Raw genomic sequence first — 22,299 nt, 5'->3', positions numbered from 1 at the left:
AGAAATTCAAAAATTTAAAACCAATTTAATTCAAATAATAATTTGATCTTAGTCACCCTGCTTGCTGCCGGCAAAACTGCTTGACGGAGTTACCAAATAAATTACTAAACGCATATCTAAATAATTATACAGTGCATTGTACAAAAATCGAGTAACCCTAGATTTAGAGTAACGGGTTAGTATCACAGAGTTGAAATTGTATCAAACCACTTTGGTGGCGATTAAAATAAAAATATACCATATTTTAATCTTTAAAAACAAGTTAATATTCTTTTTAAATGAAGTTATATGGCAGTCAATTGAATTATAGATTTTTGAAGTGGCGAAAAATATACGAGTGTGCTTTAATGGAATGAATTTTTCTAAAAATGTCCGAAATGACATAAAGGACTTTTGTCGTGATACAGATAAGGGACATCTGTTTAATAATAGCAGATAAGATTTAGAACATTTTAAACATTCAAATACATTTTGATAATTAGAGTACAAAAATTAAATAAACGGTACTAATATTCAAATAGGAATACCCCGACAGTATTTAAACCTATAAAAACTGTTAACATAATATGAACTAATGAAATATCACTCACATTTATTCATTATCAAGATTTATCATCATAATGAGCTCAGCACTGTAACAGCTGCCTGAACCAATCGTTATCATCATTTTAAAACTAACAAATTATTATAATAATGAACCCTAAACAATAAAGAAGTTAGACATCGTTAGGTTCACTTTTAGTTTTACATAGTTCACGGGAGGGATTTTGGGTCAGACTCAATGTAAATAAAATACGATTTAACTACAAGGGACAAAAGTTTAAAGTTGGAAGGTCTCACTTCAATTTTGCATAGTACCCAGGAGATGTATAAATATTGAGCTGCATCATTTTACAGTTTTTTTTTCATGACTCCAATTAAATCTAATACAGTTAAATATTATTTTTATATATGAATATCATTATCAAAAAAGCTTACTTTTTGGAAGTAACTTAGAGTTGTAAAACTATGAGCTTTATTATAACCTTACTTCTTAAGTAATGTACTCTAAGTATAATATACTATATACAGTCAAAAATTGCTATTTACAAAGATATAAAAGTTAAAACCAATAAACTGTTTTACGTTAAATGAACCCAATTAAAGTAAAAATCAGCGAATAACTTATGAAAATTATGAAATTAAATTATTTTAATTGGCTATGAATCATGGCAACTATTTGAGAGATGAGCTTGTCCGTGAATGTTACCCGATGAAAAGGCCAACCTAGGCCAGCAAAACCAAAGTGTCCTCCGGCAGCAGTACTGATTAGACATACGTTGGGGTTTTCCTTCACCAGGTCCACCGGAAATAGCTGAAAGTATGAATTTGTGAGTATCTTACAATTTACAACTTTCCAATTTCCATTGTGATATCGATGATCGATGTGCTAAGGCAAAAATGGCAAAAAAACTGTTAAAGAGGAATTTCAAGAATTTTTTTTTCTAAATGTCATAATTTAAGTCATAATGTAAGTATTACTAATTTGATACATTTTTTGTATTTCTATCGATGCCACAAGTGTTTTAAATTTATTAAAACACTGAACTTAACGGCTGATACGCATTATGCACAGAGCTGTGTCAGCTTGCATAGTATAAAATTTGTTTTGATAAAGGAGCAAATTTGCTAATTTCACAATATTGATTTATTTTCTCAAATGTCGTTTTAAATCTCAGTCAGTTTCAATTTCTATCGTCAGACTAAATTATATCAACATTTGTGCTGCTTAAAGACTGCTTTTCTTGCTTACTGTAATAAAAATCAATTGAAAAGTCGAATTTTTAATGGATTTGAATGCATTCGAGAGTTAATTTTAATGTCCGTTCTAAAGTATGTCCGGTCAAATAACGTCCGATAAGGTACATTATATTTTTTTCCAAAAAATTTATGGCATCTGTTTACTTATTCTTGTAAATAAATAACTTACAAAACCTTTCAGTAGCATCGATAATGAACTAAAACAGTATACATTAGTATTGAGTTGACGATCAAATTATTGGGATGAGGCAGTTTATGATAACAATTGCATTATGCCTTGCTGGATTAACGATATCGGAGGTCCCTGTGTTCAAGCTAGGGTCAGTTCTTCAATCTTCAGGACAGACATTGAAGCTGTTCACTGTTCAGCCAATACAAGGCTGAGGAGCATCTCAATTTCGGCGCTAGTGAGAACAGGGTTCGGTTTCAGATGTTTAAGAAGAATGCACAGTTGGTTTCAACTTTAAATTCTGCACCAGAAGAAACTGCTAAGTTTGGACTAAACTTCTTCTCGTCTCTGAGCAGCGGGGAGAAACATAAATGGCTTGGACACAGGTAAGTGTTAGGATTGCCGATTATGACAGTTTCAAAAATTCATATATTCGTAAACACTGATGCGTGATGGTCTCATATTTTTCCTATGTTTGCGAGTTCGACTATCGTTATGATGAGGTTATTGATTTTCATAATGCATCTAACGTTACACAATTACAAATTATTTATAGTCACGTCCACGACAGTATCTATTGTTTTGAATTTGTATTAAATCCAGAGTGAAACGTATGGAATTGAGGGGTCGATATTATTTCTCCTGAGTAATACCGAACAAATTTCTGGTCTCTGTTGTAAAAATAGATCGCTGAAATACAGAAATAATGTAGAATTAAATCTAAATCAAAACTCACTTCTTTTGAATAGCAAGGATCATCGTCAGCGTTCACGCAAATGGTGAAAGTTTTTGTCTCCTTAAGACATCGACTAAGACAAATGTCTTTGTAATACTCGGTAGAATTAGTGTAACCAAACATTGGGGCTATGAACCTGACGAGTAGATCTGTTTAACAATTACAGTACCGTACAATGTAATACTTGCATAGATGATAGACATTTAAATAATTAGAGCTTAGCTGTTAGCCATCAATATTAATTCATTCACAACAAAATTAAAACTGGGATTCTCCATTTCACTTACACATTATCAATATCAGTGAGGGATGCACTTTCTGATCGAGATATGCTTCTGAAGAGCTTTTTCTGAGCTTTAGTTTTAAACACATCTTGGTTGTTGCTAATCAATCGTTTGATTCTGAAATAAGATTTCTTAAATGACTGCAACAATTAAATTTTAAAGAATAAACTGTAACTTATAAAATATTTTAAAGAGTAAATTGTAACGTATGTCCTGTCCAATACAATTACAATTGCCAATGCCGGTACGTCGTCGACCATGCTTGCGCGGCGCGTTTTAGTTAGCCGCCGCGCTGAAAATGTACTGAATGAAAAACTTGTTCTTTTTTATTCAAAGACCTTTTCGCGCTCTACAACTCCAGTAGATAAAATCAAGATTTCAGTAGATATTATACATATATGTTATAGTCCAGAATATTATGCGAATGTCGCCGAATTTCAGATGCAAAGTAGTGCTAAAGTTGGTCAGATTTTATCTAGAGGTATCGAATAAAATTACTTATTTCGCTAATCCGCACAACTCTTTCAACGATTCAACCATGTTCCCAGGAACTAATGGACTAAGTTGAACCTTTTGAAAATAAGAAGGACTTACGACGATAGATTTGTATCTACATAATATACATGAAGATGTTTACCCTAACCCTATAGTCTCACATCCTAGAGTCCGGACCCCATTATGATAATGGTGCAACTCGAGAAGTAAGTCCTCCAGTTCAACCTTAAAATGCACATTACACACGACTCAAATTCCTATCAGAAAATTGCCCTCTGCCGTTTATCTAACTATCTAAATATTTCAGCACTTTGATTTTAAACGTATCTTCACTTCTCAAGAAAGTGTACGTATACAAAGTTTCACAATTCCAGCCGAGTATGCACTGGAGAAGTGACAATGAAGCAGCTGAACAACAATCAGCACTATCCTCCTGAATATCTCCTGAAGCAGAACATACCTTCAGGGTTATATTAAGTGCTCATGATATACTAAAAATCTTATAAAAATAAGCACTCATGTAACATTTACATACAATTACGGTTTTATTGTTTAGTTTACCAATATATAGTGACAGTTGATGGAGGTCTCCATTATTTGAGTAGACACATCATGACATCATATTTTTAAAGAAAAGTATGAATGTTAAGACAATAAGTATAAAGGTACAGCTAGCCTTAGCATTTAGGATGATTGTTTACAATTAGGTTGGGATAGCTATTATTTAAATAATACTTTTTCTTTTTTGCTGGGGAAACTTCGGCTCTCTAGTCAGCAGGCATTGGCTTTACATTTCTGCAGCTTAATCTTACGAATTACGAACCATATTATTATCGATATATCTGTTAAAAATATTATCAAATAATATTATTTGATAACTGAAAAAATTACATGATTATTTTGTTTGACAAATAGTTGATGCGTGAAGAATAATAATTTGTCAGAACATTGCACTCTGAACATGTACCATCTATCATCATCACTGTACGAGCCTTTTATTAAACAGCATTGAGCGATATTTCTCAGACCAGCCTGTCAAAATTCCTGGCTTCCCATTGGTCCATCCAATGTCGCGTGAATTAGGAAGATCAGGGATTGGTCGGTGGGAGTCGGGAGAGGCACAATGCAGACATCTTATTGTTTCAAATTCACGGACTATTTGGTCACACTGAACAGATCCCTAGCTTACATTATCCAGCTGTTATGAGACTTGTAAAAACAAACTGACATTGTCACACAACCATGAACTAATATCAAGACTGCTGATTTAAAGTGTAAACCATGCAATTCATTGGTCAACTTATTAAAAACTAATGGGAAAACAAAACAATACCAATAAAACTAATAGTAATCCATATCATTAAATACATACATGACGTGCTAAATTTCATCGGTAAATACTTACTTTTTACCAAAAGGCAGGCTGTAAAAGAATTTAGCTCGGAGAGCGTTTAGTCGGGTTATCGTCTTCAGGGAGTCGAGAGGAGAGGACAAAATTAACTGTACCATTATTTCTTCTTTCCTGCCAGGATAGAAGAACATTAAAAAACAAGTTCTATAGAAATTAATTAATTAATTAATTAAATGAACTGATTTAACTTACAGCTGGAAGATTGGGGAACAAATCATGGCCGAGTAGGATGATGCTCCCATGGATTAAAGTCTAATTTTGACACTCATAAAGATGATTTAGTTTGGCGATATTTGGTCAAACTTTTACCATTGAAGGTGGCAAAAGAAATAACAAAACTCTTCTTATCCTCTCAATAATCTACGGTATTCATATCGACTCCACAGTCCACATATACAAAACATCTAATGGACATTGGACAAGACTTCTTACTTTCTTAACACCTCGTTAAAGATTTTGGGGTGAAACTCACACCTGACCACTCACATCAACATAATTTTTATTGGCGACAAGAATACGGCGTCTTGGGTCCTGGGATACTTTAAAGTTAGGTCAAATTCCATTATGAGCTAAGACCCTTCTGTTCAAGACGATGGCGAGAAGTCCGCTTGAATGTTTTTAAGCCTTGTGGAATCCCCATAAAGTCCAAGATATCTAGACTCTTGAAGCAATCCAAAGATCTTTCCTACGCAGAATATCTAGCTGTCAAGATATAGACAAGTAGGAGAAATTGAAGTATCTGGCACCCGTCCAGGGTAGGTGAGAGAGACACATTATCATGGTGTAAGACCATTCAGTAAAATGCATTCTCAGTTAGTAAGTCCCTTGCTTTCGAGAAGCTGTCCAGACCCAAACCCTGTATAGGACTCCAAACGCTGATTACAACTCATTTTATAACTTGGAAATCCGGGAAGTCGGTCTATGTGAAGTACAGCCCCTGGCACTTTTGACTAAACTTAATCATAGTATCAAAGTAAGTACCGTAAAATTCTCCGGCCTGAGAAGGCATATTATTGCGGGTTGAATCCTCATATTATGTTCCGAAGTTTTAATTAGCTTCATGAATTGGCCATTGAAAAGGAGGTGAATTTCGTAAGAAATAATTCAGATCTTGCGGGAGAGAGAGACATTGGACGGGGAACTGGGATAACTTCAACTGTGATATTATGCTCGTAGACTAGAGTGATTACGTATCAATTCAAGACTAATTTAACTGCAACTTTCTCCCACTTGTCCCAAATTAACGCTCATCACCACGTCTGTAGTGGGCACTTAACCATTCCTCAACAAACACACTTTTTATCTTAAGATAGACAAAACTCTCTCTAAATTTGGAGCCTGGTTAAGCAGAAATAACATTCCTTCAACGACAAAAATAAACGTGTAGAAAGTTTTGAGAATACTTTGCAGTACCTGTGATATTCGTGGAGGGTATTGCAGGCTACCATTCCCCCAAATGAGATCCCGATCACTCCGTACTGAAATCAATCAATTAGTTCCTAATTAGTAATTATCAACATCAATAACTAATGAAACTTCAATGACATAGCTAAACCTTTAATGTATTATGATCAAGTAACAGCAACTAACGTTAGAGTTAGGATTATTCTCTAATACAATGTCCAGCAACGCTGCTAGACCGTCGTTATATCCTGCACTGAAGAATTTAGCTGTCTTCATACTCATACCACCTTTACCTCTGTCAGTGAATATTATCGGCCTGAAATATTTAACGATAATTAGTTAATTGGATAATCACGATACTAAAGATAGTTAGATTGTTGACAAATTCAAGAGCTGAATGATAGTATTCCTGAGCACTGTGCAGTGTGTTTAACAATTTACTTTTGCAATAACAGCAGTGTCACTGACTACTGAATCACAAATCAATTTACGAATCATTAATTCTTAGATTTACTTTTTAGGATGCCATCTATTCCGATTTAATTACGTCAGAATACCAGTCAGATCATACGTGACTATTGAACGAACATTTTATATCACAAGTTTTCGATTAATTCATAACTATCTTTAACTCATATATCTTGGATATATTTGTTAATTTCATATTTACAAGTGACATGAAAAGTCAATTTCAATTAAAGTGAGTCAAACGGTGCCTTATAAAATTGCATCACATTGACCAACCCCATAACTTTTTTACGAATCAGCGCAGCTAGATTTGCTGGCGAATTGGTAGAGTGTAGGTCATACGATTGCTAATACATTTTCCTCACATCTTCTATAATTTTTCTATAATTAGGAGATAAGACTTTAAGTCTAGATTACTACCTGATAGGCTCAATTGGATTATGTCTGGTTCAAACAATCTTCTACCACAAGCCTGGTGGAAATACTATACGATAGAACTGCTATACGATTTAGTAAGGCTGCCATAAGATTTATTACAATTTCATCACAATTTTCATGAGAGATCATGGTGAAATGTGCAAGTTCAACACATGAATATCAGGTCTAGATATTAGATTTAAAACACCAAAGCTAGATTCATCGGGGGATAATCTGATTACAGAATTGTGTCCCCCATATAAATTTGGTTATGACAGAACATTCATAACAAATCGTTAGTCCGTGAAGAGAAGAAGGTTCCTCTGGAATTACTAAGCCATTAGATCCTCAGCTAGATAATCACGTGGTCCCCAATTATTCCACATAAAAAAGTCACGTGGCCACGGCCAAATTATATTCTTCACTTAGAAATGACTCAACTTTGTCGTTGTAATTACTGAGATGTAAAGTCAGTGAAGCATTAAAGGGTGTTGTGGAATCAGGCGGGAACAGGATTATTTCAATTCAACTGATTGAGCTTTAATGTTTCAAACTTGATAACAAGACCGATATTGGATTATCAGTGCCATACAAATTATGTTTAAGATTTGTGTCTGAGAGGATCTTATCCTGAGGATCGTAGCCAGCGATTTCTTTATATCCCATCACAGTGAAGATGCTGAATTCAAATTGTGGAACAACTTTCACTTTATTCACATATAATTATAAGAACTTATATCTCAAATTCTACATCCGGTACGGCTCTGCACACATGATATCTCTCTCTGCCATGAAACATGGCTAACCTTTTAAACTATGATTTAAAACCTAAACCTAAACTAAAACTCAGCTGGGCTCTCCTGTGTCACCAAACTAGACCAATAAGCAATTTTAGATAATTATATTTTTCTATATTTTTATAATAAGTATATTGACGTAGTGGATGGTTGAGGGGGTTTCAAGCGAAGGTCACTCTCAAATCCTAAAGATAAGCAGTGGCCTTCGGCACTTCAAACCTCTTCAAACCTCCCCTGATTTATTTATTATTGATATTGTTTGATTGTGCCGTAAAAATAAATATTTGTTTTATTAGAACTAAAAACGAGTAAAATCTTACCAAACATTGGCATCAGCAAGAGTCTCTGCAAGTTGTAGGATGTATGGACTTTTGTGGTCCCCTGTGTACCCAGGAACTATGATGAATATCAACTTCTTATCTACTCCACATTCTTCAGTAGGTTCCGTGTACGATATCTGAGATAATATTTTTTGTTAGAGGCCATCAATTTGGATATTTAATAAACTAGTAAGTTCGTAGTATATTAATTAATTAAGTTATGTAGTCACTACAGTCACTGTTCTGAAGATGCATGATTTAGGCGAAAAATTGGAATGTTATAATTTCCATAATTTCCGGCGGAAAAGAAAATGGAATGTTACGAATTTCAAAGGCTTGGAATTATGATATGCTCATCCGTTTTATAATTGACTTTGAGAAATTTGAACACGAATTGCAGAATTTCTGAATTCTCAGCCAACTAACTAAAAAGCCTTAAAATAAAATAATGATTTCTTCGTAAATCACGGTCATTTTAAAACGGTCATTTTAAAATGGTCATTTCTATTATACATACTAAAAGTTGAGTTGTAAACTATATCTCACTTTAACTGCTACATATTATATTAACACCTATATAACTTTTTAAGTTCATCTTTATTCTACAGAGTAGCAGTAGCATGTGAGTTGTTTTTAAATTAAAAGGGGTTTCAACACAAATTCAAATGCCAGGCCTAATAAAATGACACGATATATATATGTGTGGACGGAAACTTTCAAATGTTATTTCAGTTTAAGCAGCTTACCAGCTAATCATTAGTCAGTCAACCTGTTTAAAATATGAGTTTGGAGGCTACAGTACGTACTCTAGTTCGACACGTACCCAAGGACGACACGTACTGTAGTTCACGCCGTGCACACGGACTGAACTTTGACAAGAGAACTTGGAGAAAATGGGGGGAAAATATTTGTCGAACGCTACCGGAATCGTTTAATTAAAGACCAGATAAATTATGAAATTTAAAACTGTGGCTAAAAATCGAGTACGTAAAAGGTCTTCCATCTCTGAGAAAGGAATAAAAACTTCACCCCCTTCAGATCGCCTGCTGTTTTAAGTCAGTTTTAGGGTTTGGGTCGAAATTTAGTGATAAGGTTACTTAAACAGCTAGTGTCAGTGTAAAATCTTACAGTATGGTGTGATGTTTGTAATGTGGGTGTTTAGTGTTTACAATGTTCTTATCAGAACCCTTTAACTTGTTTAAGGAAGACACGTACGTCTTAAAGATCATTCACAGAATCGTGGGAATGTGTCAGTAATAATAACTGATCGTGTGTTCATGTTCAATAGTGTCAACCTATTTTATGCTCAGTCGTCCAGCGGAAAAATGTAACTCCTTTTTTTCCAAGTAGGAATATTTCTTTCAAGAGTTTTACTATTTTAAAAATTTCAGTTTAAGGCGTTAAGATGCCAACAGCCAACCCTACCTAGGGTTGCACAACCCATCACCTGTCATCTTCTCAACATTTAAAACATTATCGGCTTATCTTAATACAGGCCAATTCTCGGAACTTCAAATGTGAAACGTGTTGAGGATATTGAGAGGCAATGAGTAGTTCACCAACACTATTTCTGGAAAGTTTCATTTTTAACAAAATTTAAATATCCAATAGCTGGATAGAATGAGAAGTTGTCGGCATATTATCAAAGAATAAGTGCTGAGTATGTGACGGGAATTTCCCCAGCAGAAAGGATGAAGCCACAAGAAAGTTAAACTGGATGGATACGCTTCATTACCCTCGACGTACGGTTGGGTGACTTTATCGTTTTATGGGTTCAAGTTTCATTCCACGCAGTTTCACTAGGTCTTCCACTGCAACTCCTTATCAATTAAACTCACACCCAGAGTCTCGGCTTTTGACACGGAAACCAAAACTTCCGCGTCAGAACTCATGAGAGACATGAATTTAACAACAATTCATGATGTCAAAACACGTGAGAAATGTTTCAGTTACTGCTGATCATCCTAGAAAAGAATCACTATTATGACATCCAGAGGATTGTTCCAGCCCAAATATTGCGACAAATTGTAAGATGACGTCATTACTATCATCAATAATTATAATAATTATTCATGATAGGTCTCATTACGAGTAATATTTCTCCTTCCTACTCTCACTAACAGAAGACCCCCTATAATTTGTAGCGTATAACGTCACTGTGACAGGAGCGCCAGGCACTCAATCGTAACATCTCGTCCCCGCACCCTAAATAAATTCGTAACAAAGTTAAACTCCTCAGATATGTGACGTAACTCCAGAATTCAATAAGAACCTGTCAAAATACGCCGTGCACGTGTATTGAACGAGTATAATTACGTATGTATCTATTATCACACGAGAAGTATTGAATATTAAGGGCTGGATAATATCCGGGATAAGTTGTGATGTAATTGTTACAAATGAATGCACGTGTATCTGTGTATCTCTAGCAGTGCAATAGAATTTTTTCTAAAACTAGCAATTCAGATGATAATTTCTAATTCTAATGCAGAAGCTAAAATGTAGCTGAGATATAGCTGAAAAGCTTAAATGTAGCGGGAAAATGTATTCTAAAGTGGGTTATACAGCTAGTACCACAATTTCCGCGAGTTGTTAAAATTTTCTGAATCTAGACGAGGCGGACGGAGAGAGAGACACAATAAAGCGTACGTGAAACGAGTGAGACTAGAAGAGGGGTGGCAGGACACGTGAAGTAGGGTGGAAGTAAGGACGTAAGGGGTTACTGTCATTATTATATGACGAGTTTGTTAAAGAGGTGAAGATTGCAGTTCCGGCCGTATTTCCGTTCAAGCTGTCCCTTAATTGCCTGATGTCATACCGCTTTCAAGATAAAATTAGGACAACTTTCTACAAGACAGCTTTGAGATCAAAGAGTGCCGTTTAAGTTAAACATTAGTAAGGTAGTAAGGTATATGACTGTATCGTAATGTGTAAATATACACTAACGCGCAGGAATATGTATGAGATATCCACCAGGCCTCATTGTATACTGGTCAGTGGGCCTGGTTCTACTCAAAGCTCCACCCCAGGCCTCACTGTATACTGGCCACTGGGCCTGGTTTTACTCACAGTTCCATCCGAGATCTCCTTACTGGTTCTTTTCCGTTTTTTGAAAAATGTGCCAATTAAACTTTTGGATTGAAAAATTCAAACTTTGTTTTTGGATCAAGCACTATCCCTAGGAACCAACAGAAACAATAACCAACCCTCAGAAAACCCCTTTTGAAATTTGAGAATCAGAGCAAAATTGGTAGTTTGTCTGACAGAAATACTTGAAAACCTGGGATATCTTTGTGAACTGAAGTACATTTGTCAGAAAACGGCAGTTTTAGAACAGCTCCACTTCAGACAAAAGTATATTGGGTCCCTGTATACTTGGTCTGTAGTCTGTACTGGTTCCAGTCAAAGCTCCACCCCGGACCTCCCTAGGTACTAAGTCTGTCACTTTGGTCCGTGCTGGGTGGTGTTACTATGAACAAACCCCGGATGGAGCACTCGCTAATTATTATCTAGATTCAGACGGATACCCTCATACTCTAATTCTGATATATCGTCCACCCAGTAAAAGGTTTGTAAGATGATAAGTGGTCGGTTAACAATAATTATTACATAACCAGGTTGTCCCGTATCAAGTAGGATCCGCATCGCGGAGGTGACGTATTCTTGGAGTACCTGTTATTCTACAGTTATTCTTCTTGGTCCAGGAGAATTCCAGATATTAATCTCAGTAACTGTAACGAAATTAAAAATGTATCCAATCTGATCTAGTGTTAGCAGTCACCTATCGGCATTGCAATATATTATTCTAGTTTTACATTGAATACAACAAATAATAATGATTATAGCGCTTATAAACAGTCGGTGTATCTTGATCCAGATTAGATTAGGATAAGTGGTAAGGTTACAAAACAGCTTATGATTTGAGGCTGCAGTTGTTACAGACTGTGTTTTACACCGAGGTATTGCTATATTAGATTACACTAACAATCTAGAGTCTAGCGGGCTGGATGGGGTAGGAAGTTACAAATCAGTATGCAGTAAGGGAGATCGAATGTAGCCATGGGGGGGGGGGGGGGGGGGGGGGGGTGGTGAAGGGATGGGGGTAGGAGCTGCATGTTCTTTTATTGAGGCGGGGAAATCGTTTGACATGACAGTAAATTTCACTATTGGAGAGTAGGTACCAAGTGTCGCGTGTAGATTTAGTAGAAGATTACATTAGCGTGTAAACTGAAGTAACGTAATTACCGTCCCCTAAAGTCGGAGGCACCTTCTGGAGACTCACAGACTCCAGACTTACTAAGATTTCTATCCCCGCCCGAAGTATCTAGATATTATCGGTCATCACTGTACACATAGTGTAGCCATTTAGGGAAGATGGAAGCATGAAATTCTACAAGAGTGGTCGTACATGAAGTTTTCATCAAGCAATATGTCCTTCACAATTTGTTACATTCAAGCCAAAAACATTGGTGGGAAAGATGTTATAGTTTAGGATTAGAACAATAAGTCAAAACCTTTACAACGTAGAGAGACTTTTCGTATTACACGTGCTCACTGCTTATTTCTAACCGTAATATATTAGTTCATAGGTATATTCGCACACGAGCCATCATCGCCTAAACCTAACATCATCCAACTGTTGCTCACTCAATAGACAGAATACATAATCTGGTAAGATATAAAGTGAACAGGTAGACTAGTCAGCATTGATTTGAGTCCTGATCGTGATCCCAACTCTAGTGACCTCCCAAAACATTCCAATACAGTAGAATTAGAATGAATCAAAGGATTTGAGATGATGTTTTTGCCAAAAGCAGCAGTGGCAGCTCTCCAATATCCGCCCAATTCCAGCACTCTGAAAACTTAAAAAACTTGGATCATTATATTCCCGATTGCTCGCTTATGGCGTGGCAGTCTGCGTGAATCCGACCCTAAATCACCGCCTTTTAAACAAAGTTAATAAGGTGTGAAGTCTGGCGTATCTCAATTGAGATCAAAGAACAGTCGGCACAAAGTAGGGAAATACCGACCCGAGGAGACAACCTGAAGACAGATAAAAGTCCCGAACTAGGCTGCCAGAAGGGCGGGATTAGAAATAAGCCCTACAATTCCGGGATATGTCAGGGCTCAATGATCCACACCAGGTTCCACCGTAGCACAGTGCCACTATCCTGGGCAACGGGACAGAGGCCACAAAATGGAAATTCTTTGCATCACGCATGAGCTCAGTAACATTTTTCTGTATCTCTGAATGACGAGTTGTAAATTTTAAGGGCATCTCGCCATCTCTATAAAAGTATAAAATGGGTACCGAGTAGAATCAACATTTTCCAGAGAAGACCTGTCCACACCCACTATTAACTTTAGGGAATTCTGGAAACTATCAGCTAAACCTTCATCATCATTCACCATAACCTAAACTTTCATCATTCATCAGTCACCATCACCAAAACCTTCATCATTATAAGTCGAGATTACTTTAACAGTTACTGGACCATCTCCAGTAAATTCCGTAGAAAAATGTGGCAAAAGACTGATAAGTTAGAGAGAGGCTTTTCAATGATATAAATAATTATCAATTATTATTAACATTTGTTTCGCTGATAACTGCGTGCATCATACAGACAACTGCTCTTTAGCTCATGGTATGATATTATTTCAAGTGCACGTGTCGTGCAATACTACTAGTATCAGTATATATATATGTGGGTATTTAAAGGAAATACAGATTCGTAAAACAAGCTTGACAAAAAAGGAAGATAGTCGATTTGTATTGATTAATGATTATTATAACCCTGTCCATCCGCTAAATCATTTAAATTATTTGTATATTATATTGTTATGCATTCGAGAAGTTTTAAAAGTCATGCCTATTTTAAAAAGGAAAATGCTGGAAAATATAAGCTGTCTCCGAAATTTGTTACAATTTAAACTTTGAATGCTTCAGGTAGGCTAAATTCATAGTAACACCTAAATTTGATAAGGCTGCTGTTTATAAATTCATAATCCAGTTAGGTTTTAAACTTTAACTGTGTTTTAAAATTTCAAGGTTTTAAACCTGAGGTCACATTAAAGTTTATTCGGACAATTTTTTTAAATGTAGACCCCGAATATGTCGCAGGAAATTCCAAGAAACGATTTTCCTTCTAAATTTCCTCATTAAAATTGAAGGAAAATATGAGAAACGAGAATCATATCCAGGGATTCCGTACACGACTTTAGGGACGTTCTGTCGAATATCAGGTCTGAGAGTGGTTTCCAGAGAAATGAACACGGAGTTCAGTGGCTGAAGTCTTGACGGAGACTTATCATTCCTGTGTGTTTCAGTGTTTGCCTTGTTATTAGTGGCTGATATATAACTCACGTCTAACTCGCAGACAAGACGGCGCTACTAAGCACATGAAGGTGGTGGAAATGTTGATTGTGGGAAGTCACGTGGTTAACTTTATCAGCCAGGTTAGTCTTAATTTTTGTTAAACACCCTTCATTAGTTATCAGTGTTGCCGTATTTATGCAGCGAGACTGCGGTTGAATGATTTCTACGATGATGATGTACGTGTCGTAAAAATTGTAAGACTCTGTAAGAAAGTTTAGCGCAAACCAAGTCCAGAAAAAATATGCTGAACCCGTTTGTACTGTGACAGAAAAATAAACTTAATTTAATTCATAGTTTATTGTGATTTCTGCAACAACGTAGAATTGTGATTACACATGTTTTCAGAAACCATGTGCTAATCCAACTACATTATACTCGAATTAAATAAATGCAACCCTGAATTTTGAATTTGTTCTTAGCTTTGAGCTGGGTATGATATGAATAATATGATTATAACACTTCTTCCGGAATGTTCCCTAATTCTCACTGCCCATGTGCTACAGGCCAACAAACCGGTTTCCCAGACTTAAATCTCAAAATAATGGGGTGCAGAAAACTTAAAATCTTCTAATTTACATCTAATCTCAGTTAAAGTTCTTCTTCTCACTTGGAGGCATAATATTGATGATGGTATTTTTAGGTGCAAATGCCAGCGAAGAGACTTTAATTATTTTCTAAGAAGCTCAAAGAGAACAAAAAGAAAAAATTACCGTAAAAATATGTAGTTCAAAATTTTGTTCAGTATCAGAGACGACAAGATTTGGAGAACGACTCAGGAAACAACACTGATATAAGAATTAGAGTTCAGCTCACTGCAGTGTGGAGAAAGTTATCACCACAGCGGCGACAACTGGATTCCAGGAACTACATAATAAATACTTGTGTTTTTAAATTGTTAAAATTACCTCTCCTCCGTCCGGAAGATGAATTGTGGAGGTTCTGGTGGCGAGTTTGGTTTTGATCAGCAGGTCTGACAGCTCCGTAGTGAGCGATTGTAGGTCTCTGAAATTAATCCTCAGTTAGCAATGAGTTAGAATTAGGGTATGGAGATTGGAGAATGTCTAATTTTCAGATATCACAAATATATGAATTAAATTGTGGATTGTTTCCTTGTCTTCTTTCAATGTCAAAAATGTCAGAAATTCAACTTAATAGCAAATGGCCAATTTTATCGATTAATTTTTGTCATAGTGAGCTGTGAGTGACTTAATTCATAACGACATGAATAATTCAAGGTTAAACAAGTCCAACCCAAAATTAGTGAGAGTCGGGGCCGGACTATTCATGTTCGAAACAATGGTTTTAAAAAGAATTAACTGAAAGTCCCACTTACTCTCACATCAATTTAAAGCGTTTTAACTTTTGTTTAAACTAAAACAAACGTAATGTCCAGAAATTTTGTTATGAAAATTTTGTTTCTCGGTATTTCTACAGAAAACATAATACTCATGCAACATAAAATTACACAGAAAATTATCTGAGTATGCGTCACGTCCCGTTAGTCGTCAAAATCAAATTTCAAACTCTCAATATCATTTTCAACTGTCTTAAAGTAGAAGGATCGAAAATTGTAATTTTATGTTTGAAACATCAATTTTTGATTACAAAGTGAAAATCAATTTGTCAAGTAAATTTAGGGGTGACATAATAAATAATCATGATCCAAACACAACTTTAAATATTCTGTCTACATTTTTCTGGTTAATGATGCAACTTCTATGCCACAGAATCAGGAGAATACTAATAATATGTGTAATATGGTACAGATTCTAAAAAGCAACTTAAATGTAGGACAAAATTAAATTAAAAAAGGATACTCACGGCTGAGCAAATAGGAAACTGGGGTAGAAAACTTCTGAGAGAACGGAGCAACATTCCGATAATTTCTGAAATGAAGGTGAATTAGAAAATCTGAATCGATATATTTAGGTCATGTTTGGCATGGGCTGACTGATGGTCTAGCCTATAGGTCGTTTATTTTTGTTATCAAAACATAGCAGCACCCAGAGCGAGTCGGATGACCACACTCTAGCCATGATAATTTAATTGCTCTTTCAAATTAATCTTTAAAAGAAGTGCAGGATATAAGTCTCAGTTTGGTTAAGGTTTGGACTGTTAGGTACTTTATAAGGTTTATGTTGTTGAGAACCTTGGTACAATTCTTAAACAAAGAAGAATTGGCCAATCTGAACGCAACTTAGTTTAACCAGGTGACACAAACCAACCAATCCGAAGGTCGCTAATGAAGGACATTGCCATCTTTATTTAAAACACATTTTACTGTGAGAACCTTTTACTGAAAAATGTATCCTTAAATTTCACATTAATATTTAAGTCAATAATAAGGATACACATGGTTAAACAGTAACACCCAGCCTACATTCCATTTCTAAGTTTAACTCTATGGCATCCACCTACAACAATACTGCTACCTGGTGGATTTGTCTTCAATTCTTAAATCATAAGGCCGTACTATGCCGCAAGTGTTTGGAGAATTCCTACTTTAGCATAAGAGTGACAGGCCCCCTCCCAATATATCAAATAGTTTCAATTTTGTTTGCAGTTTCATAACGACTGCGAGTAAAGTGTTAAACGATCAATGGAATGTTCTGTTTTCGTTCGAATGTTGCTAGGTGACTGAACATTGTCAGAAGCAAGTGTTGCTAAACATTGCACGTTTGTAGCGACACTTGAACCCTTGTTCTGGGGAGAGAGAAACGCCCCTCGCCGAAATGTACCAGGTACCTTACAGATACACGTGAATATTTCAGAGCAGGAAACTGTACCAAATGACCTCGATTAAACACCAAATTTTTAGTCTAGGGTTTAAGCGCATTCAAACTCTTAAAGGTTCATTGAGGTTCAAGGCGGAAATATCGCACAATTTCTGTCTAGTCTTTGATATATAATATTCGATTTTATAACATTGAGAAGGCTGTCAGTTAAACCCGGAAAGATTGCTTAAATCTTCTACGAAACTTATTTCTCCATGCGCAGAAACACGTACACCTGGCCGTTAGGGCTGCATTGTGGTGAAAAACATACTATTACTATACATACTAAACATACTATTACTATAATACTTAACATACTATTACTATAAATACTTAACATACTATTACTATAAATACTAAACATACTATTACTATACATACTAAACATACTATTACTATACATACTAAACATACTATTACTATAAATACTTAACATACTATTACTATAAATACTAAACATACAATTACTATAAATACTTAACATACTATTACTATAAATACTTAACATACTATTACTATAAATACTTAACATACTATTACTATAAATACTAAACATACTATTACTATAAATACTAAACATACTATTACTATAAATACTTAACATACTATTACTATGGTGCGAAGAATTAGAATTGGCGGTTGAGATCTCTGATGGCAATAACGAACGGCTATATGGCGTTTCTACTCGAAATGCTGAAAACTCTGAACACACTTCAATAAACTTATTTTGCACCGTATAATCGATTAAAAGTGATCCTGTGATGATTGGACTGATTTTGTATCATGTGTAGGGTGTATATCTTGATCGACTGGGAATTTCTATAAAACTGCCCATTCTAAATCGTTGCACTAAATCGTATCACTAAAAAAGTACTAATAAATCGTTGCAACTATAGTTGTTAAGAATCTTTGAATCAGGTTAAATTGATAGGAGACATATTATTTTAGTTGTTGGGAATCTTTAGGGACAGGGGAAACTGATCGGGAGGCTTTGCGCCTGGCTAAATTTATAGGAGACATATGTTAAGACTATTATTTGTATATACCGCCCTTAGTATATTTTATTGCAGACTGTGTTCTACCGTTATCATCACACTATATGAAGCAATAAACCTAAACGATTATTCTTCAAAGTGAAATTCCTTACCGCACCTTGTCTCAATGTCTAGAGAAATGATTAAAACCGTCAGTTTTTGAGATTCTAGGGTGTCTCCTGGGTATAATTTCATTTGATGGCACGGTAAGGCTCGAGTGAACACAAACAAGATGGAATAATTGATTGGAATATGAAGTTTAGTGCTCCTGAATATGACAACATAATCAGATTTATATCCATACGTTTGAATACAGAGTTGGATAGAATGACAGGATAAAGAGAGCGGGTCTCTCTGGTGAAGTCTAATGGTTCTGTAAGAAGATCACTAGAGTTCCATGTCTGGAACCAAACTGGCTTCCACCGCCAGACACAGTAAGCGAGCCCTGCAACCTGCGACTATCGCAGACTGGGGGAAATTAAAACTTTTAGATCCACCTAGCTTTGTAGGGACGTGGCTATCATTTCTACAAAACATTCCAGAGAAGGTTTAGTACGGGTTCCTGCGCAGCTTTTAGAACTTTAGACGTTTACTTTCTCATCATGGTATTCTGTTACTCACAGAGGTTTGCGATCATTAGTACCTGAATAATTCATACGGTGCGCTGAACACACGTTTTAACTTATTAACTCAGCCTTCTCGGTTTCTTATCATTTTACCAAGCATTAAACCCTAATTAAACCACCTCTTTCAGTGTTCTTCTAGCTGATAAAACCAGTAGTAACCTACCTATGTCACCTATGTTCCCGGTAGATTAGGTATGTACGGTAGAAGCGAATGGTAAGATCTGGCGCCTGTTGCTCCTAATTGAGCTGATCATGTTGTCTCCAGTGCTCACTAATTTGTTGAACACTTTCACTCATCCGTGAAGATACGTGGAACCATGTGCCATGATCTAGGTTTACCGGCCTCACAAACAATTAAAAGCAGAGAATATCTAGTTACAACGCCATACAAAACCTCTATATATTCCTCTTATGCAACATGCAGAGCCATCTCAAAATTCCACGATATAATATCATATTCAGTATGCTCTCATCACTTGGGGCTGAGAAAATTGTTTCGAGCTAGGTTGTGTGGGGACTGTATTGGAAACCGCGACAACCTGCTAACGAACTGAAAGTTAGCTATCAGAAAGTGAAACTTTCGCTGGGAACTGTTCTAAAGACAGTCTGCTTTTACTGGTGCTGACAACTCTACAATTGATTTGTTAAAACTTCGGGATGAACATTCATTCTATTGTCTGATGAAGGAGTGTGATTCATACGTCAATAATTTAAATATTATATTATTACATATTATTATATCATTATGATGCCCTTGTTGTATCAGTACTATTTTACAAGTTAAACCGTTGAAGTCATAAAAAATAGCTTTGGAGAAAAGAAGCTTTGGAGAACATGGCGACTTTGCACAGACATCAATTAAGGGCACTTTCGAATATGAAATGACCTAAGCATAAGGGTATGATAAGTTATGCTGCACTTCACAATTAATGATATGATGTTAAACAGCTCCCTGAACGCATACCAAAGATGGAAGATGGTTACTGGGAGACTACGGACGCCATGAATTAAATGTTCTTTGTTTAAAGCAATGATCTTAGTTTTCGAAATCCAACTATTAACAATTTTAAGGAACTCGATGAGATAAGAGATGTAGCTGTGTTCAACAAATGTTGGAACCAATTGCATACTGTATAGGCACAGTATATAAAATGTTTGTGTGAAATTAATTTTGAATTAGAATCCGCTAAATTTACATACTGATACAGATTAGACAATGCTAGAAAATATTGAAGATAGAGTCTTACCAGTGCTAGTTGCGATGAGGGAGACGCATGAATGCAGGGTCGTTTACATTTGGTGAGATAGTAACACACGTAAAATCCCATAAACATCACCGTAACACACGTGTAAAACATTTCAAATATAATCATCAACAGCATTCTAACAGATATTCACATACACTTCACCATGGCTGAAGAAAGAGATGTTAGTTACAAATTATCAACCAGTAAAAATAAACAACTTATTAAAAATAAAAGAACTTATAAAAAATAAACAACTTATTGAGTTCTGAAATAAAATACTCGGGGATTCAAGAACTTGAACAAAGCGAAGACAAAAGAACAAAATGTATTACTAAAGTGTCCTGAAAAGAGGTGTAATATTATCAGCCATGCATCCATAGATGGCTAATAATGAAGCTTCTATAAGAATCCACAAGGTTATGTATGATAATGGAATATCTGTAAGCCATAAGGAACCAGGAAACAGGAAATAGTAACATGGTCATCCTTCCACAACAAAAGTAAGTTCCGTAGGCGTAGAGCAGGGTGTTTCCTAAATATTATACCGTTCAAAAACAACGTATGTAGAAGATGAGTTGCGTATTCTAACAATTTGCCCAGCCCCTGGGCCCTGATACAACAGGATGGAAGCTTACAAAACTTCTAAAAAACGAAATGGGAGTCTTCTCAAGTTGTTCGACAACATCACATCACTCATTTTGTGAATATTCAAAGCACAAGTTACATGTGTGTTAATTGTTCAAGTATTGAGCCACAAGGGAAATGTGTGTTTTTGGTAACAATTCTACATTTCTTAAAAGCGTCTCCATTTCTATTGAACCCTAATGAAATATGTGGACATGATAAATTGATAATAATAACCTTTCTATCGAATGCTTAAAAGATGAATATTTTGTCAAAGCCATAATTAAAAATAATAGGATTCCAAACATCAATTGATCTAGATCGGTAAGGGTAAGTGTTGCAACCTCACTAAATACCTAAATACCAAATATGATCAGTAAGCAAATAAATTAATAAACGGCACTATTAACCACACAGACTAAACGTAAATAAATAAAATTTATTAAACAATCTTTGCTATAACGACGGGTTAAAATTTTACTGATATCGCAGAAAAAAGCCCTTGAGTATCGAGGCTTAAAATAAAGTTAACTGTTAACAATTTGATTCAACGTGAACTGTAAGCTTTCTAGGGCATGCAACTTTAATCGGTATATATTATTGTGCATGCTTTTAAGTAGAGTAGTTGGTTTTAAATCAGCACACACAACAACAAAGTGACCAAATATTCCGGGAAATGCCGGCTATAAATGAACGATGAATAGTCTAGATAGGCACTTCTAAGGTGATTGAGATAGTCAAATCACAAAGAGAGAAACACTACTCACACAGTCTCATACCGAGAGACTTCACGACTACCCGCTTGTGCCCCTTCACGACAGGGTACAACTGGCAATACACGAGGTACGTGGCAGGCCCCCGCATCATGTGGGAAAACTTAACTATGGGTTTGAGTACTTCATGGCGAGTATAATTCATAAGAGCAAAGCATAGCTGAACGGATTTCTAAAACCCCTAATTTTAGGCTGCATATAAAATATGTAGACATCCAATTCTTAGTGCTGTTAAAGCCAGTATAATTGAATGCAATGTTAACGAGAAGTGAATTGTGATCAAACAGCAGCAAGGAAATAGTACAGATATGGGGTATCCTAATCTAGGTATTCTATTCTAATATAGATTAATGAAATAAATTCAACCTATAAGTTCAAAGTAAAAATGTACTTTATCTGAGCTGATAAAAGCATCTAAACCTAAGGCTAACCAAATGATATGTTAGATAATCAGGAATTTGACTCATCCTTGAGTTGCAAGCTGTCCAACACCAGTTCATCTGGTCAATCGAGGGTATTGGCACACTGCCATACAGCAGCAGGA

General features: G+C 35.7%; 1 protein-coding gene across 1 annotated transcript; it reads right to left on the bottom strand.

Moving 5' to 3' along the window:
- LOC134818535 (phospholipase ABHD3-like) lies at nucleotides 1–20,534 on the bottom strand. Its single transcript, XM_063828150.1, has 10 exons — nucleotides 20,359–20,534; nucleotides 16,499–16,563; nucleotides 15,583–15,679; nucleotides 8,302–8,438; nucleotides 6,486–6,615; nucleotides 6,309–6,373; nucleotides 4,890–5,006; nucleotides 2,993–3,106; nucleotides 2,706–2,841; nucleotides 1–1,354 (listed from the first exon to the last, which is right to left on the bottom strand). The coding sequence occupies exons 1-10, from the start codon at nucleotides 20,491–20,493 to the stop codon at nucleotides 1,187–1,189; spliced, it is 1,164 nt and encodes a 387-aa protein (XP_063684220.1). The 5' UTR covers nucleotides 20,494–20,534; the 3' UTR covers nucleotides 1–1,186.
- Between the last annotated feature and the right edge of the window lie 1,765 nt (nucleotides 20,535–22,299).

Source organism: Bolinopsis microptera, chromosome 7, assembly GCF_026151205.1.
Source record: "Bolinopsis microptera isolate Bmic1 chromosome 7, MBARI_Bmic_1.0, whole genome shotgun sequence".
Taxonomy (NCBI): Eukaryota; Metazoa; Ctenophora; class Tentaculata; order Lobata; family Bolinopsidae; genus Bolinopsis; species Bolinopsis microptera.
The sequence above is the reverse complement of the archived record's forward strand: the minus strand, read 5'-3'. Positions and strand labels throughout refer to the sequence as shown.

Coding starts and splice junctions, on each gene's coding strand:
- LOC134818535 (XM_063828150.1), bottom strand. CDS start 20,493: ATGCTGTTGATGATTATATTTGAAATGTTTTACACGTGTGTTACGGTG. Junction 2,842..2,992: donor CTCACTGATATTGATAATGT/GTAAGTGAAATG, acceptor TCTACTCGTCAG/GTTCATAGCCCCAATGTTTG. Junction 1,355..2,705: donor ATCCTTGCTATTCAAAAGAA/GTGAGTTTTGAT, acceptor TCATACTTTCAG/CTATTTCCGGTGGACCTGGT.